The sequence below is a fragment of the Ruditapes philippinarum genome, unplaced genomic scaffold (assembly GCF_026571515.1).
Source record: "Ruditapes philippinarum isolate M1 unplaced genomic scaffold, ASM2657151v2 ctg6449_1_1_1_1, whole genome shotgun sequence".
NCBI classification, from domain to species: Eukaryota; Metazoa; Mollusca; class Bivalvia; order Venerida; family Veneridae; genus Ruditapes; species Ruditapes philippinarum.
Genome location: NW_026866909.1, coordinates 27,908 through 48,064, shown reverse-complemented (window position 1 = coordinate 48,064; position 20,157 = coordinate 27,908). Strand labels below are relative to the sequence as shown.

General features: G+C 30.4%; 1 protein-coding gene across 2 annotated transcripts; it reads right to left on the bottom strand.

Annotated features, from left to right (window-relative positions):
• Positions 1-4,376: 4,376 nt before the first annotated feature.
• Positions 4,377-20,147, bottom strand: LOC132734174 (phospholipid phosphatase 2-like). 2 transcript variants are annotated; one of them, XM_060720884.1, is made up of 6 exons: positions 19,574-20,147; positions 7,150-7,301; positions 6,604-6,824; positions 6,126-6,246; positions 5,587-5,763; positions 4,377-5,311 (listed from the first exon to the last, which is right to left on the bottom strand). In XM_060720884.1, the coding sequence occupies exons 1-6, from the start codon at positions 19,662-19,664 to the stop codon at positions 5,033-5,035; spliced, it is 1,041 nt and encodes a 346-aa protein (XP_060576867.1). In that variant the 5' UTR covers positions 19,665-20,147; the 3' UTR covers positions 4,377-5,032. The 2 variants fall into 2 exon arrangements, with proteins under 2 accessions (XP_060576867.1, XP_060576868.1); XM_060720885.1 differs by lacking the exon at positions 19,574-20,147 and adding an exon at positions 12,022-12,827.
• Positions 20,148-20,157: the final 10 nt, after the last annotated feature.

The following is a 20,157-nucleotide window of genomic DNA, read 5'->3' as shown; positions in this document are numbered from 1 at the left end:
AATATCTTGAAACCTTGAGACGCAGTTACAATATTAAAGATTTATTTTAAAGATGTTTTCAAGTGATAAAAAACAAACACACACACACACACGCACGCACGCACCAACACGCACACACACACACACACACACCGTCATATTGCAGATACAAATAGCTAAAATAGATGCTACACTTTCATGAAATCGACGTTAAGATACAAGGAAAATGTTCAAAAAAGAAAAACTGATGTTTTATCATCTCAACAGGTTTAGATCGTATAGTGATCATCAGGACTGTCTGTGTTGATGACACAATCTAAATATATACGTTACTTTTCTGTCTGTGTTTTAAAAAAAAATGTACGAATTTGAACAATGATATCACCTTATCTCGAAAATACTTTGACAGACAAACTTCTTGCGGGGCAGAAACAAAAATAGAGATAAATAGACTAAGATTGAAAATGTTAATGGAGGTATTGATATAAAAAAGTCAAGTTATGAAAATCTATATCACTGATATCAAACTGCAGATGCACGCTGTTTTGATTTGACGAACGTGATACCACTGTGTTCTTTTTAATAAGTTTAATGATTTCAAATAAAGTATTCAAAACAAAGATACAAACAATAGTGATGTTAATTGTCTTTTTTTTAATTTTGTTTGTTTGGTTTCACCAACACAGTATAGGTCATAAGGCACAGGAACTGGAAATGTCTTACCTTGGTTGTTAAAATCTTTAAATCAATACCAATGTCAAAGCCACCTTACATTCTGGAGCTAAAGATACATAGACTTCCATTAGTCTTCTTTACGATAACACAGTGCAATTCTTATGCCACAAGGAAGTATTTGCAAAGCAGGACAAAGGATATTTGTTCAACCGAAAAACTAACAAATACTTAAATCGAGAAATATTTGCTTACTGTCATTTTTGTTGTGTATCTTTAGTCATTACAAACAAACAATATCAAATTGTTTAAAATTTATTTTGTTACGTCTAACAACTTTTTTGAGCCGAAAAGATCCAAATTTAACATAAATAATAGTATTAAAATGGAAACCTAAATATTGATTAAAAATTGAGATAATAAATATTCCTAATTATAATACTATGTTTCGCCTAAATGTGAAATTACATGAAAACTGTAATTGTATTGTAGATGTATCTGCAGTTGCATAAGATGATTTAAATCAAGCATTTTAGCTTTCCAAATAAAATCTAACATCTTGAAAGTAACTCGGAAGTTTGCGATCGTATAATGATAAATGTTTCTATGTCTATGTTGACGGGATAATCTAAATATTGGTAACTGATATAAATCTACAGAATGGGTGTTACACGCTTCTGACATAGATATAACCTTCTATAAATAAATAGTCTGAAACTTGCTGATAACCACACAGATGATTTTTTGATCACAAATCAGTAAAATGTACAATATCGGCGATAATCTGAGTTTCTTTTTTACGTCAACAAATTGTGCTCGAAAATTTCATGTAGCTGAAGTATCGAATCTAAAATAATTTAAGTAATTGTGTGTAATAAACTTATCAATGAAATGTTAGGGAAATAATTCATGAAATAAATTGCATATTCTTATTTTCAGTATTTTCACTGTACAAATTTATTTTTCATTGCTGTTAAACATATGTTCCGTACTTTCACTGGTGTATATAAGGGGTATATAATAAATGTATCAGTCTTGTTTTCCGCCTCTCGTGAAATACTTATTTCCATGCCACTCGATGAAAGTAAATAACGTATTTATATTAGTAGGAAAAACATGGATATCCTCTATAAATCATAAATAGCTGTATATATAAGTTTTCAACCATTTGTGTTAGGATATCTTTTACATTAACATTTCAAAATGGAAAAAAAAACATTTCTTTTATTAAAGTATACACGTGTGACTAATAGACTAATATTCCACTGTTTTGTTAGTCATGATAGACAATGGCAAATCTACCACATAAATTCCTCACAATGTAGTACGGTTATTGACAGGTATAGGCTAAGATGGATTTTTAAAAAAAAAGCAGCGATATTTATTGCTTTCATCAATTCAAATATTCGAGTTATTAAGTGAATAAAAGTATTATATTAGCTTATGTTCGTCCTTGTAAGAATTGTATATGCTTTTAATAGGTAATTCGAAGTATCTGAAATATCTGGAAAAAAACTGTTTCTATCACATTAAGAAAATACCTAATTGCAAATTCCGAGAGTGTCATCTAAGATAAGAGAACGATAAATCTTAAAATTGCATCAAGGAAATTAAAAAAAAAACTTTTTTGTCAAAGCGTATCTCACCTCAGTGGAACAGCAATCAAATGATAAGGATTATCTTTATAACATTTTCGAGTGCTATAACGTCGTTTGCATATTTGAAATTCTATATTTTAGATTTTTTTTAAATATGCTGAATAACAGATTGATACATGTATAAGAAACATACAGAGGTAGCTATTCATCAAAGTTAATGTTCAACGAATGTTTTCCGAGAATTCGATTTTAACTGGTGATTCTAATGTTGTGTTAAAATGATAATTATGACTCAGAGGGAGTGTTTAAGGGTTGTTTTTTATATCACTGTGAAATTATAGGGAAGTGTGTATAAACTGATATACACATGTTTTAAAAGGGAACCTTAGTGGTCGCCCTCATGACAACATGCTTGGTTTGACTTAGCGTGTTCATGTCCGGCTGAAAGTAATGTAATATCTTTATTAACTGTTGACACAATGGAACTCAGTAGATCGGTTACTACGGCAAAGTTGGAGTCTTGTACAGCAGCAAGAATTATCAAAAATAAAGTTTTTAACAAGAAGAGAAGGTAAATTTTCAGAGACATTCTGAATAGAATACAAGTTTAAGTACGGTTTAAAACTTGTAAAAGCGAAGTGATGTTCCGATATTTTGAAGGTTTTAAGTATGAAGAACGTATACCTTTCTTTTCATTACTTGATTTACATAAAATCTGATATCTCACATAATTCTTTCATCCCGCCAATTTTGCGATCGTATATTGATCAACATATTCATGTCTTGGTGACAAGATAATCTAAATATTTGCAACTGATATCTATCTTTAGAATGAATGAAACACGCCACTGACTTAGATATAACCTTTGTATAAAAAGATATGTTGAAATTTGCTGATATGCCATACAAAAATATGAAATAAAAGCATGTTTGGGTGAATGTTAATAAAACGGAGCACTCCATGTTTAGTGTACGACCGAACAAAAACAGGCAATGTTTTTAATATTTTTTCAGTAGTCAATAAGTTAAATAGATTTTCTCCACATTAAAACGGTAGGGTAAGGTCTTCTCATGCTATTGTAGAAAGATTCCACACAGAACGATTTACAGACAGACGGGCAAAGCAGTTTCAGTATCCCACTTCTGATTAATTGTGGTTATTAATCCTGTAACATGTTTGGGTGAATCTAATATATACAAGTATGTGTTATAAATAGACTGCTTTGATGTAATTTTATAATTTACATAATTTCAAACCTGCTTAGAATTTGGGTTGCTGTTGTTTCTAATATCTAATAAAAGGTAACGAATCCTAAACAAATAAAATAAAGCTTCTGCATTTGTTCTAATAATTACAATGGAAAATCCGTTGTGAAAATTATGCAAAGAAAAAAGTGTTGGTAAAAGTGTTTTATCCTCTACTCCTATATCTCAGTTTTAACTATAACAGATTCCGTACATATATACAGTTTTAGATGTTGGAATAGATGTGTCATCCGAGTCGCAAGCATCACTTACATGTACAGTCTGACAAGGTTTTAATGTCAGACATTATGGCTTCCACTTGCAAAAAGACATTTGTCTTTGTATAAGGTCTCCACTTTTAAAAACATTTGTCTTTGTATAAGGTCTCCACTTAAAAAAAAACATTTGTCTTTGTATAAGGTCTCCACTTTTGAAAAACATTTGTTTTTGTATAAGGCCTCCACTTTAAAAACCATTTGTCTATGTTTAAAAAAAAAAATATCTGTCTTTGTATAATTTCTCCACTTTTAAAAACATTTGTCTTTGTCTAAGGCCTCCAATTCCAAAAACATTTGTCTTTGTATAAGGCTTCCACTTTTAAAACCATTTGTCTATGTTTAAAAAAAAAATATCTGTCTTTGTATAAGGCCTCCACTTCCAAAAACATTTGTCTTTGTATAAGGCTTCCACTTTCAAAAAAAGAACATCTGGTTTTGTATAATTCTGATGTATGACATGAAACTACAGTCATGAAGTGATATCAAATGTTTTACAGCTAATTGGTATTTTAAATACTATTGGTATATCAATTTCTTTTGTAAAGTAAAATGGTTCTGGAAAGAATCAAAACAAGTTGCTAATGTCCGGCTTTGCATTGATTTTTTTACTGTAATATTTAATTATCTTTTGTGATAACGATATACACTGTACACACATCAACGTCATTACATGGACTTCAACAATGAATAAGTTGCATTCAATAATCGAATATTCGAGGAGTCCTACTCAAATGCATACTAAGTTTCTATACCCTAATATTGTATACCATTCGAGCTATCATTACGTAAAAAATGAATTTTGACTCTTGAATGATTTCTCAACTATATAAATTTAGTACTTTACTAAAAGTCTGCAGATCTTCATCAGAAAGACATATCAACAGAATATAGACATATAAAAAATATATGCATACAAACAATGCATGGCATTTGACTCTATATATTTTAGCGACTAAAGAAATGAATACGTATAGTAATGTTTATGCAATTGCACAACTCAAATGCGATTTATACATCTAACACAAAACACAGTTTATCCTTATTTCTTTTCTTCTCTTGTATCATTAATACAGCAATATCTTCTTCACAAATGTAATATACTTTACATAGAAGAAACTGTCGCACAATTGAATTTCATTTTGAATGTTTTACATATATTCAATCAATGTTATAAAGGTTAAACTAAGAGTATACAACCTTTAAATTCAGCTGCATTTAAATAAATATCAAACACTCTTGTAGTGTCAATAATGAAAGTTCTCAAAAATCCTCTAAATGCCGAATTGGTTTAACTTGTATAGACAATTGTTGAGTGTTTTTACTTGGAACTGGTTTAAGTGAAGGCGTCAATGTATCTAGTCCGCTATTTAAACGTTGGATATATTCATTTGGCAGTAAAGGGGAAGGTGTCTGTGGTTCCGCTTCTGATGTCTGGTCACTATAGCAACAACAATCACGTGATTCTGTTAGGGACTTTGTAGAGAGGTCGTTATCATTTTCACAGGAAAGATTGAAGATGTTCCGTCCAGCTGTTTTACACTGCAAATACAAATATCGAGAATCAATGTGTATACTTCTTGGTTTGCTGTAATATTCTTTGAGCGGATCGTGCAGGCTAGTTTCCAAGATACGTGCATAATGATAAGATAAGGATTTAAGTTTATTTCCTTTGCAAACATGTTATTCAAATACATGTGCGCACTTAATATACATGATATATGTAAAATAAAATAAGAAGGCAACTCAGTAGTTTTTTTTATCCTAAATCCGTATAATAAAGTAGAGAAATTCGTTTAGAACTTTAAAATGCTTACCACAAATACAGCAACGGTGATGCCTAATATAAAGCCTGCTATGACATCAGATGGGTGATGTTTATTGTCCGTGACACGTCCAATGCCGCAAAGTAAGGAAGAGAATATTAACCCGCTTTGGAGAAAGATCTTTAGAATCCGGGAAAATTTTATTTGCAGGCGTGCTTGAATATATATCTGTACAAAACAAAACAACGAATTCGGTAGTTTATTACTAATTGATGATGCTATCAGAGTAAAGGTTAGTTTTTTTCTGTTTGTTTTTAAATATAATGATATACATTGATCTCAAATTGTTTATTTAATTGTCTTTACGGGTAATTTAAAATCATGATATTAGACGGCTGTCCCATAATAAAAATGAATACCTTGCAGGTTCATTTTTGCATTATTATATATGTATATATGTATGTATATGTCACATATATTGTGAGCTACAACAGAAACGCTAGGTTTCATAAGTAGAAGCAATATAGCTACATTAAAATGTAACTGACCATTTGAATAACGATTAATACTTTAAGCAAATAAATACTTACACAAAAGAATGTCGCAATGTACATGGAGAACGCTGAATGACCGGAAGGGAACGATTGTCGGCTTTGTCGCAAAGTATTTTCACCATAATCATTTCCTGTACATGTGTAGTCTGATATATACCTACAAAAAAGAGGTTCAGTTAAAGATCCCAAATAAATGTGCTCCTTTAAAGCAACAACAAAAAAAAAGATTAGAAACATTAAGAAGGATGAAGGTAGAATTCGTATTAAACTAGCAAAGCTCATAATTTGAATAAATTTAAAAAAATTGTAAATTAGATGCCAATGATTAAAAACGTCACTGGGTGAAAGTTCACATACACATGTGGGTGTCAAATTTATTAAGAAATGTTTTATTCGATGATTGTAATTTAAACATTGTAGATATGAAGTTACATTAATATCACATAAAAACATAACGTATCGTAACACACGACATTAACAAATTTATACTAGTAGATGATTATAAATGAGTTACCCAGGGCATAATGTCTGGTTGAACTTGGGCTTACAAACGGCGAAGAAATTAGGTCTGAGTATGCCCATCTGGTTTTTAACAACCTCTACCACAAGCTCCAGTATTACAAAGCCGACAAGGAATACACCACAACTCTTAATGCAATAAGTTATTTCATCGACAGGCTGGCATGGTCGCCGGCATTTCTTATCTAGATAATTCAAGACTTCTGTGAATATTATCTGTAGCGAAAAAGAAATCATAGTTCAATGAACTAGGGTATGAAGTAAATATTATGATATTGTTTTGGATTAACCGTTTTGTATGTTCTGTAACTCATCAATGACGATCATGAAATCTTCTGGAAACTGTTGTTAAGACATTTAGCCGTGGGACCATTAGTGAAGGCATTTTCATTCTGTGCATTATCACCGGTGGAATTCTTAAAAAGAGATACTTATGGATTTCAGAAGAGAATGAAAAAACTTTGAAAAATGTAAGATTGATTTGAAGAAAATGATGCTATGATATATTTGAATATTGAAATTCATAAATACTAATACTTACTACAGCTATTGCTGTTAGACAACCGGCTAAGATCAACTCTGTTGTAGATATTGTATCAGGCTTGTATGGGTAACTAAGACGCCTGTCGTCACAGAAAAACCCATCCTCATATGGTCTACCTTGCAGAAATAGGAATAGCGTCGGAATTGCAACTGTAAAGTAAATATGAAGAACATGGAAGTATAGGTATATATAGCTCAGATTTTATAGGTCAAGTTATAGATCAAGATGTTTAGTTTGAAGTTCTTGACCCCTTCACATCTCGCTTATTTAAAGAAAATTATACAGTACACAGATTTACCAGCTAAGAAGAATTTGTGTTAAACTACATAAAACTTAATTTTTTCGTGCGTGCAAAAAGGATAAATGCTGCAAAGGTGTGCCTGAAATTGATTGAATATATGTTTGACTTATAATAGAAACTATACCGAGCTCCCCTAGCTAGGAGATAAAATGTTTGATAATCATCCGATAAATTATATTAGAAGCGTGACGTCATTTAATTTAGTAAATCTTCTATGATAAATAGAGGATATTTGTTTGTTTCAGTGTAAGATCGAAAAATATTTCACCGAGTGAACACCAGATGCAATATTTTCCACGAGTGGCGTAGCCAGGAGTGAAAATATAATAGCTGGGGTTCACGAGTGAAATATTATTTGATCTTACATGTAAAACAAACAAATTTTCTGTTTATTTCATGATTTTTTAACGATTTTTACACCATTTTACTGATTTTTGCCGCGTAACGCCATGCTCTTATCTTCATGACGTCATCAAATAATGACGTCACAATGTTGAAGCAAAATATAATTCCATGATTATTTTTAGATTTTAGATGTTTTTCAGCACAACGTTCGTAAATATTTACGAACTACAGTTATCACGTACATTTTTTATTATGATTGACTACATTTCCCCTGAAAAAAAACATTCATTAATGATTAATATTTTATTTTTACGCCAAATATAGTTCGGCTACTGTGAAATTATATTTGGTAATCATTACTGTGAAATTATCAGAATATAATTAACCGTTATAATTCAGTAATCCACTGCAAAACATGTAATAAAAAGTTGTATATTTGATTAGGGAACAGAACAAATCATTATGTCTTTAAATATGTACATGTATGAAATTCGTGTGCGCAAAAAGTACACATTAAAAAAATCTTTTACAAAATATGTGTAAAACAATATGAAAAGCTCGTGTATGTACTGAAAAATAGCATTAGGCCAGAAATAGTCTTACATACGTGCACATCATTGCATTTGTCACTATTTAATAATTCAGCTTAAAGGGAGTAGGCTTTTTGAAACCGACAAATGAAAGCAACGAACGCTTTCTGGTACAAAATCCAATGACGTAACAGAGACTGTGCATCAAAGACGTTAAACAGGATAAACAGACCTGGTCCGACAACATTCTATTTCAAGCATTGTATTTCGGTCAATATTGCACTTATCGCGAATTTGAATCGTGCAATTACAGCAATGTTTAAACGGCAGTCAAACAATACATTTGTCGACAGAAGTCTTGCATACATTCTAATTAGTCCTTTTGTTTTTCATTTCTGTTTTGTTATCGTCAAGTGCATCTTGTGTTGAAAGAAGTTTATCTGATAGATGTATGCAGGCATGACCTCTTAATGACATTGTTTGAATATTTTTTTCGTGATTTAATGAACTCAATCATGTCAGCAAGATTTTATGTAAGATTTAATGTGTCGACTATGCATGTAAAATAAATCTGTATTATGTGTCATATAAAACATGTTTTCTAACCTTAAAAGTATTTTTAGGGATCAATTTATTCAGTAACAGTTGTTTTCTTACTCATGCCGAATGAAAAAGAAAACATTAAACAAAACCATCAAGTTCTTATTTGATAACTTAAAGAATAATTTAAACGAAGTTGTTGAGATACTTAAAAACAAATTGACTTCTGAACAAAAGACAATGTTATGAAATGATAGTTTGTTCTTCCAGATCGTAGCGAAATCATGAGGCACAATTACTGTCCAGTGTTTGAAGCATTGTCCTTGTCAACAAGTCACATCAAGACATATGAATAAATACATGCTCATCTTAATGTTATGGTGGCGGATATATCATATTTGCAATACATGAAAACAGAATAGTATGTAGTTCCAAAACTTCTATAAAAATTATTGATATGACAGTATGTATAAAGCAAGTATATAAAAACAAATACATAGAGGATATTCAAGTTTTTTCTATAAATACATGATTTATTTTCATCGAGTGGTATGAAAATAAATATTTCATGAGTGGCGGTAGCCACGAGTGAAATATGGTAATTTTCATGCCACAAGATGAAAATAAATCATGTATTTATAGAAAAAACTTGAATTTTCTGTTTATTATGTACATTTTTCTCTTTTTTGCGATATGATTTGAAAAACTTTCCCTTAAATTTTGTGTACTGGTAGAATTTAAAAGAAAGTAGTCCGGCAAGACACCAGTGAAAATACGGAAAATATGTTTCACTGCAGTGAAAAATAAATTTTTACAGTGAAAATACGGAAAATGAAAATACGCATTTTATTTCATCAATATTTCTCAATATTTCATTTATAAGTATATAATAAATACTTATAGATAATGATTTGTTAGAGCTTCTCTTATAAACAGCACAATAAATAACTTTAGCTAAATTGAAAGTTCTTATTTCTTTTTCTGTTTTCATTTTAATTTTTTCATTTATTTATTGACAAGATTGCATAATTGATCTAAATTTGATGGTTGGACAAATACAATAATATTGAGGTAAACAATAACTTCTTAACCAGCGAATAATGAGTTATTGATACATGTTGCAATTAGTACAATATCGTGTTTCCATATGCAGATAGATTGTAATTGTATAATTTAGGGAAACAACTCAGCTCATTACACAATTGTTATTGTACTTTCTGGTCATGTAACAAAAATATTAATTCATAAATTACTAAATTAATTAATTTTCTTAATTCAGTTATCAACAAAAATTAACACTTAGACGTGCAGTTAAAGATTTCTTATTTAGGACAAAATAAGCTCTTTGTCTTAACAGGTCAGAATCTCAGTTGTCATTATTGCATCGCTCAGCCGTTTAAGAGGATGATAGGAAATTCCCACGACTTATGATGTCTTGTTGTACTTTATATCACTAAGACACTTATCCTGCAAAAAAACATGTGTTCAAATTTCAAAATCAAAAGACCGACTTGACCTTCTAATTTGTATCGTTTAGCTCGTTTGTTGTTGTTGTTTTGTTTTAATTTAGTAAACTAAATATGTTTTTTGCCATACACGCAATGATCGTGTATGTTGTTACTGACTTGGTAATATAGAATTATCATGAAATTCATAACATGACTTGCGTATGTTATAGGCTCATTATGCTTCAGAAATGCTTCTTTTTTAGTTCTGAAAAGCTTGTTATTTTGGGTGAACTTTTAATGTTTCCAATGAGCTATTCGTTGGCCAATTACCTGAACCATTTTTATCTTTTTTGACAAATTATTTCACATTTCGCGCTATTTTCTTCCAGAAATAACCCTTTAACGTTGTATAAAACCATTTTTGAAATGTAATACAGTTTATGAGGCAGTAAATGTATTCGTTTCTAAGGCATAATGTACCTTTAAGAAATCGTTCGTATTTCTTTTGCAAAAGTGATCGTGAACATTGTTTTGTTTTGTTGTTGTTGTTGTTTTTTCTTTCTGTTTCTTGTTGTTGTTGTTTTTTTTTGTTTTTTTTTTTCAAATTTCAGCAAAATATATGAATCGATTTTGTTAGTTAATTGTTTTGCAAAATGAAACAAAAAATACGACTCCGAAATTAAAAGTGATATATTTGATGATGACACTTAATGATGATAGTAAATCATTTTATTAGCTCATTTTATTGTTAAGTTTAAAATAAACACCCCTGTCAGAACAATTCATAAATAATCTTGTCTATTATTTTTGATATACCAGTATCAGTTTACATTATGTGAAGTGTTTATGTAGTGACGGACTGATAGATAATTAAATTTATTCATGATTGTCACAAAGTTTGGTTTAAATCTTAGTTTACTCGTACTTCTTTACTATCAGCAGGAGTTAAAGTAGTCGAATTTTCTAAAGAGGTAGATATCCTTGCAGTTTTGCCTAGTTTAGTTCCTTTTACACCATTTGTTTCTTTTTTCTTCTTTCTTTCTTTCTTTCTTTTTTTTTATTTATTTATTTAAGGCTTTCTCTCATTCTCTATCTTTCTTTCGTTCGATTAAAAATATCAATACCACTAACATTTGATAAGTAAATAAAAGTATCGCCAATGTTCTTTAATAACTTGACTCGTTTATTACGAAAATTATAGATAACATTTAAGGTAAGAAACGATTCTACCTTTTAGGCTGACAAAGTTAAAGTTTTGATGCATGTGTTGACATACACAAATCAAAAACACCATCATTTTCAAGATCTACATCATCAACAAAAATGATGTTCATAATAATAATTTTAATAATATAATAATAATATTTTAGCAAACTTAGTTATATTGATGCTAAAATAAAGATAATGCAACGAACAAAACTACTAATTACATGTGTTTTTATATTTAAGTAAATTCAATAAATGTCGCAAATTCAATACCATAATTCGCCTTTCAATTGGGATAGCGTAAATGAAATATTTCCCTTTTTAAAAAAAAAAAACAGGAACATTTATCGAACTTCAAGTTATAGTTTTACAAGGAAATATTCATTCATAAAAATAACTTACGTGTTAATACGTATTATCGGACATTATATAAATAAAAAACGATTTCAATAAAGGGAAAGAGATATAAACATAAAAATTATTAAAAAGAAAACAATACCTGCCAACCATAAAACAATATCCACAATATATCGAGCTTTAATTTTGTGCCCCAATGTCTGAGATTTCTTAACATTCTTTTCCATAATGATATCCACTTGAATTTAAGCGCCGTTTTTCAGAGACTGCCTTTTTATATTGCTATGTTCTTTTCACTATCGGTCATTTAAATCTAAACTAGAGTAAATTCCTGTCTCTCTATATTATAATCCATTTTTGTACTAGATTTATGATAAACGCGCATTTTACGTTCCATTTTTTTTATCTAAATAGAGGACATCAAACAATTTTGACAATCAAATATTTTTAAACATTGCATAAAGTTTTAAATTTGGCACGAAACAAAAAAAAAGATTAGTTTACAACTTCCGTTTATAGTTCAAATTTAAAGTTGCAAAAACTGTTTTATAAAAAAAGGCGAAATAATAAAGTCACATTTTCTGACAGCGCAACACGTCAATTACTCGAAATTCAAACTTTAAACCACATTTAAGAAATAAAAGTCCACTACTTGAGTATACGCATTTCATAAATACCACACATGGCTTGAATCATATCCAGGCTAAATTTCGTATTTTTTTTAAGTTATTGTTTTATCCATAATTAGATTTATTACAATACGACCATCCGATATTTATTTACTTTGATGATATTATTTATAAACTACGGCAAACAAAAATGTTAATTGCCTGATATCGATGTATCTAAAGTGGTTTATGACTTCCTTACAGGGTTTAAGGGCGAACACATTGACCGTTTCATGAAACTTTATGTTTGACCACAATGAACGCGCGCGTTCGATTGATATTTAAGAATGTATTCTGAATAATTATTAACAATCAAGTCCGCACGTGACCTAGGATTAACCGAACGGATGCCGATCTTAAGAGTTTTATTTACCTTAAAATAGGACTCGCGACAATCAAATATTGCTGTTAAACAATTTGTTTAATTTGATTATCAGTGAGATAGCCAGATAAAAGACGTTAATTTACATGCTCGTCATCCAATACTTTTGTTTGACCCCTTGACCTTCCGTATTACACTCATCCCCTATTGACTAAGTACAAAATTATACTGTTTACTTATTTCTCCTCGGCCACATCAACCATATCAGTTGCAATATAAGATAAAGGGAGTGATGACCTAACGACGGCCTCAACCCAGGGATCATGAGCTCTCTTCGGATCTTTGCCATAATGTAGAAAGCGGGAAGGTTTTTGAGCTAAGTGGCGAGGCGAGATATTGTTTTACGGCCGAGTTCATACTCAACCAAATGATCTTCTATATTTATCATTACTAAAATATCATTTATAAGTTATTGTTCTATTTGTTATTATAATGCTATCAATATTGTGTTAATCAGCCATGTGAATAATAAAATATAATTTCACATATCATTTTACTGACCCTATTTATAAACGTAATAGTATATTTTCCGACACAGGGAAACGGAGACTCTAAACATATTTATCTGAAGAAATTATTTCTACCATATCTAAGTTTAAATGACCTACACACATACTGTGATCGATGGGGATTAAAAGTGAACATTGACAAAACAAAAGTGATGGTATTTCGACGGAGGGGAAGACTGAAAAATAGCGAACAATGGACTTATGACGGAAATCGTCTGGAGATAGTGGATAACTTTAATTACTTAGGCACGGTCTTTAATTCTAACGGTCGTTTTGATTCGAATGTTCAAATGCTAGTTGGAAAATCGCTAAAAGCAATGAATACCTTAATATCAAATACTAAAGACTTTGATTTTACACCAAAAACTATGTGCAGCCTTTTTGACGCTTTTTGTGTTTCTATTTTAAATTACTCTGCTGAAGTATGGGGTTATACAAAATGTCAAGAAATGGAGAGAATACATCTTAAATTTTGCAAACATATTCTAAATGTTAAATTGTCCACTAGTAATGTTGGTGTATACGGTGAACTTGCACGTTTTCCTTTATATATTAATCGCTATATCAGAATTATTAAATTCTGGCTTAAAATTTTGAATACGAAAAATTGCGTAATTAGAAAAATTTATGATTTGATGCTGGAAGATGAAAAAACAAACTGGGCTCATAACGTAAAGAAATTATTATATAGCTATGGATTCGGCTATATTTGGGAATCACCACAAAATGTTGACATTAACTGTTTCATTATATGTTTTAGACAGCGTTTAATAGATACTTTTGTGCAAGACTGGAATAGTAGTTTGACTAACAATAGTGTTTTATTTGTGTATAAGAATGTTAAACAAGACTTTGTGTATGAGGATTACCTGAGTGTTGTTAAATCAAAAAAATGTAGACAAGTTTTAACAAAGTTTAGACTCTCTTCACATAAACTACGTATTGAGTCCGGTAGATACGGACAAAATAGGATAGAAAGGAGCGAGAGAGTTTGCGAAGTATGTGGATCAAATGACATTGAAGATGAATATCATTTTATTTTAACATGTACAAAGTATAAAAGTGTAAGAAAACGATATATAGACAATTATTTTTACGAACGTCCTAGTGTGTTTAAACTCACTCAGTTGTTTAAATCAAAGAATGTACACACTTTGAACAATCTAGCTTGCTATCTGAATTGTGCATTGAAAATAAGGAGTAATTTGTTAACATAGTCTCATTGTATAAATTATTTGAGTCTGTAATAGTATTATATTCCAAAGAAGTACTATAGTTTATTGCTTTTGTTTCAATATAATATTGCTCTAGAAATACTTAGTAGCCAAGTGCATTTCTCTTGCCGGGATAACAATTGTTCGATATTTTAAGAAAATAATATAATTGTAATCCGACTTTGTATAAATAACCATTATATTATATCACTCTCATGATAAATAATTATGTACTGATGTGTATATATATTTATATAAGAATATTAATACTTTTGTAATGTTTATGTGATACCTTGATATATACTGTATTTCTGTTAAGATGAGGAGCATATGCTCAAGTCTGAAAATAATAAAATATTTGTTCTGTTCTGTTCTGTTCTGTTCTAAACTTGATAATTTTTTGCTATAAAACAAAAGAGTTCGCTTAAAAGGACATAACTGAGGCTCCAAAGCATTAAAACTTAAAATTTGAATTTCTTACATACATCAATTTGGGCACTTAAATCCAAAAACATAAAATGATTAATAGATATACTCTGAAATAACTTTAAATCTTTTTGTGTGCTGTTTTTAGCCCGATTTAAGTAAAAAGCGTTGCTACGCTTTTTAATTTTGGATCATTTTTTCACAACTAAAATAGTTTTTCCGGAAAAAACGTAGTGAGAAACTGATCTGAAATTCTGCACACAAGTTATTATTATAGACCTACAAGTAATGGAAAATTAATTTCGAAAAATTCTTTCCAGTAACATTATGTCAAACAAAAAACTCAGTGGAGTCCCTTTAAACTGACACAAAATTGTAAAAAAACTAATAAAATAACCTTATCAATAGTCAGATCAAATGAATTTATCAAATGTAGGAGACTCTTTTTTTAATAGATATCGAGAAGTAAAACAAACGTTTAAGTATAGTTTTGTTTGACATCCTTTCAAAAACAGAACATTTATGAGAGGTATTTGTATAACCATTTAAATAAAAATTAAATTTACGATAAGAGAATTGATGTTCAAATTCTGACATAACAATAATCTGATTGTGCTTATATAAAACAGCTTTAAACCACTTGAAATTCCGCCGTATCCATGTTATTTGATGTCTATTGGATATACCCGTGGTTTAACTTCATCCATGACATGATTTAGAAAATAATTTATTTAAATTTGACAGCACTGAAGTGTGATAAATGAGCGAACTAACACACATATTTCGAATTTCAGCAGAATACAACTGATAATACTATAATGAAGAAAATAAACAGAAAATAAACGGTGCATCACAGCACAGCATGGTACATCACAGCACATCACAGCACAGCACGGTTTCATCACAGAACAGAATACTTGTATTCAAACATGCAAAGAATATTTGCTTTATAATTATATCATGATTGAAACATATATATTCAAACATAAAACGCATGTTCGAAATGTTCACCATAAGAGTCGATCTGCTCGTAAGCTGTAGTTTGTTTAAAGTACGTTTTGAGTTATTTATATTTACTGTATACTCTGTTGATACAGTATCTTTCAAGTTTCGATTTATGCAACAACAAATGTATATAGGGATAGCTTTGCTTAAAATGAAACTAGGACAACCCCACGGAAGACATGTAGGAACATTTGAACTTCTTGAAGTTAAAACTGTGAAAATATGAATTTTTGAATTTGAAATCGCGAGTTTTTGAAGAAAATCAAATGGGAATGTACATCTAAAAGAGTGGTATATTTGTTTTCAATTATAAAAGACCATTAGTAAGTCCAAACACTGGAAAATATAATAAACATTTTTGATAGCCCCTGGCGTTCTCCTAGTTTGAAAAGTATCTTTATGTAGTTGTTAAATTATACAGAACCTAATTATTGTGTTAAAAAAGACAAATAACAATTAAGGATATATAAATAAATTGTAAGGAAAAAAGAAATCAAACGAACGAACGAACGCACGAACGATAAGAATGAATGAATGAATGAATGAATGAATGAATGAATGAATGAATGAATGAATGAATGAATGAATTATTATTATTATCATTATTATTATTATCATTATTATTATTATCATCATCATTATTATTATTATTATTCATTAATTCATTTTTAGGGAGGTGTTGTTTTTAGCAACTTATTGCTCCGTGGTGTGGTGGTGGTGATAGAAGTTTTCACTCCGGGTCACGGCAGTAAGTCTCATTAAATTTATCAGAGTTTAGCCGCCGCACCGTTTCTGGGCATGCTGTCAAACAGTTTACCAGTACAAGTTGCCTACACTTTCGCAAGGAACTGATAACTTCTGTACATGTCAGAGCAAAGGTACAGTGCAAATGGCCGTAGAAAGGGTTTCATTATCAATCACAACAAAAGTGACCTGCACCGTCCGGAAATCGAACCCGGCTCGCCCGATTCACAGTCCAACGCTCCACTTATTGAGTTAATCGGACGGCAACTGATTGCCCCCATTATACCGATGGTAGAAAAAGATTGTCAACCTAACGCTAAGTCTGACTTAGAGAAAGTGCCACCATTGGGTACATATACTATAGATTCATACAAGTATATATCTATTTGTGTTCTTGTTGTTGCAAAATGTATACAATGTATACTGTGTGGAAAACTACTTCACATTTATTTTCAAAATTACGTCATTGTTTCACCTATAGTTCGCGCTGAACACGTGTGTAAAATTACGTGTCTCGGTGGTATTTTGTACTTTAAGCACAGGTTCAAAACTATGAACCTATTGACATTATCACCATAATGATTTATTTTTGATTTTCCCAGGGACTTTATGAAAATAACGTGCCATGCAGCAGTACAACTGGCACTCGGAAGTAATTAAGGCCGCAAGCCATTGACATTTTGGCTCGATCAGTATGAGGCGTTCGACCTTCAGTGTAACAGAACTATAATAGAACAATCTAGGCAGCTGCTAGGTCGTACAATTTCGTAACATGGTTTACTCTTTTAAATAAAGGCGTTTAATTGCCTTACTTCATGACTATAGGGCTTACATTGAAACTGTCATTTTAAGATGACGCCTGATAAGTAATAAGACACGTGATTAATATCCTTAACTATTTGGGTGTTTCAGAGAATGAAACTGTTAAAAGGGAAAACGCCCCGAACAGCAATTTAATTAATGCTCATTACGACTGTTTCTCGTTTAAGAACTTTTGGAATATATTACTAATGTAATAGTTATCTTTGTCTAAGATACAATAAACACAATCATGTTTTAACAAACGACGAATTATTGCGTGCGATAGTGCGATTATGACGCTGATTAGTTTTAACTTGAGTAAATTAACTATATGTATTTACATATTAATTATGTCAACTGTACCCTCATGTGTATATTATTAATTGACTTTTACATTTTGAACCCAAGAATGCATAAAACATGCATTTTACATCATCTATTCACGACAAACTGAGGCGTACTATTTACAGTTAGTCATAGGTATAATATCAAAAAATGTACAATATATCAATAAATACAGAATTCGAAAATGTTAAATTTTGACCGTAATTTTAATTTAACACTATAAAATGCATATTGAAACCTTGCTGAATTTGCCAAATCTAATGTGGTTGTGATAAGGTGACACGTGACTTCTGTGAAGCATTGTTCAATTTCTCTTATCATGAAGAACTTAAGATATCACAAATTGGTTTATGATAAATCTTTGCAATTTATGAAGATTCATACACCGAGGTTGAATATTTAGAGAACTTTCTTTATAATATTTAATATGCGTGAATACGAAAACGACCAGAAAATAAAACGTAAATAATTATATGAGTAAAAAGGGACTGGACGTTAAATTCGTGATAAAGTGTCTTATTTAAAAAAGCGCAATATTAGCAAGTTACAAATCAAGGTATCCTCTCTAAGATTCATTTACTATACATGTAGATGGTCATTTTATACATGTTGATGATTAAAAAAATGACGGTATCAAATTTACGTAAACATTACCATACCAGGAGTACCCTTGTATCTATAATTACGTATTTATAACTATATGGCCAATGAGTACAACTTTGTAGAGACTTAAAAAAGGATTTTTAGATCAGTTCTGGGGCTAATAATGGGTCTTTAAACAACATGGTGGCGTATTTACGTAAACAAATAAAATTCAAATCGAACTTAAGGTACTTGAAAGACTGATATAAAATTCATCAACTTTTTATCAGCGTTCGATCACGTGATAACAGTTCCAATCACAAGAGACTTGTTAATGAAATAACTATAACAACGACAACAAAACGTCAAACAAAGTCACGAAACAATTAAAAAACAAAACAAAAAACAAATAAAAAAATAATAAATAGATAAATAAATAGAAAATAAAAATATATAGAGGATATTTGTTTAGTTCAGTGTAAGATCGAAATATATTTCACCGAGTGAGCACCAAAAGGTATATTTCACGAGTGGCGCAGCCACGAGTGAAATATAAACTTTTTGGTGTTCACAAGGTGAAATATATTTCGATCTTACACTAAACTAAACAAATTTTCTTTTTATTTCAATTAAAGAAACGTTTTAAAAAGACTTTTAACCTAATACTGAATGAAAAGCGCGCCAAATAATAATACAACGTGACGTCATTTACGACGTCACGTCATTAAGTTGGTACCCAGTACTGAACACGCTGGTATTTCACTGAAACAACAAAAGGGGCTTAAATTCAAAACAGTGAAATTATCAAAGTGGTAATTTCACTGTTTCAAACAGTGAAATTACCAGTTTTATGTCACTGATATATTTCTATAAACCATCGAAAAGCATGTAATAAAAAAAAATATCATTTTGATAGAAAACATTTCAGCGGGATCATGTATCTTACAGAAGACATCTTTTAATCAATTATTTTTACTACATTGAAAAGTGGTTCTATAAGCAAACAAGTGATATTTACCTGCAATCCATAAAATGACGTCAACAATAATCTGCACTGTTAAAACAGGCCTCTTCCAGGCTGAGTCTTTATTTTTGGATTCGCCACTCATTCCTTAGCTTGCTAATGTAAACTAAATAAGTGTGGCATATACTTTAAAATTTGGAAATTTAAACTCATTGATGTAATTGCCAATTCCAAAATGACAGTTATGCTTTACATGTTAATTCCGTCCTTATTCCGTCTTACATGACAATTCTTCAAAACAGAAATCTTAATTCCGTCGTTATTAACAAATCCATCTAATTTGCCATCGAAGGCGGCACAATTATGTATTATTATATTTTATTCTTTCTTGTTATTGACCGCATCTTATGACAAGATAGTAATTAAATTAAAAACAAAACACTCAATATGGAGGACATCTTAGAAAAAAATATTTGCAATAAATATCCTATTGTCATTCCTTTGTCTAATATATTTCCTTATCACAATAAAGGATTCTTTGAGTTAGATTGTAAAATCACATGCTCTTACTGACTTTTTCATCATCGATGTGTCAAATCAAACCGATTTATCTTCTCTGTTGAACAGAGCACTTACTT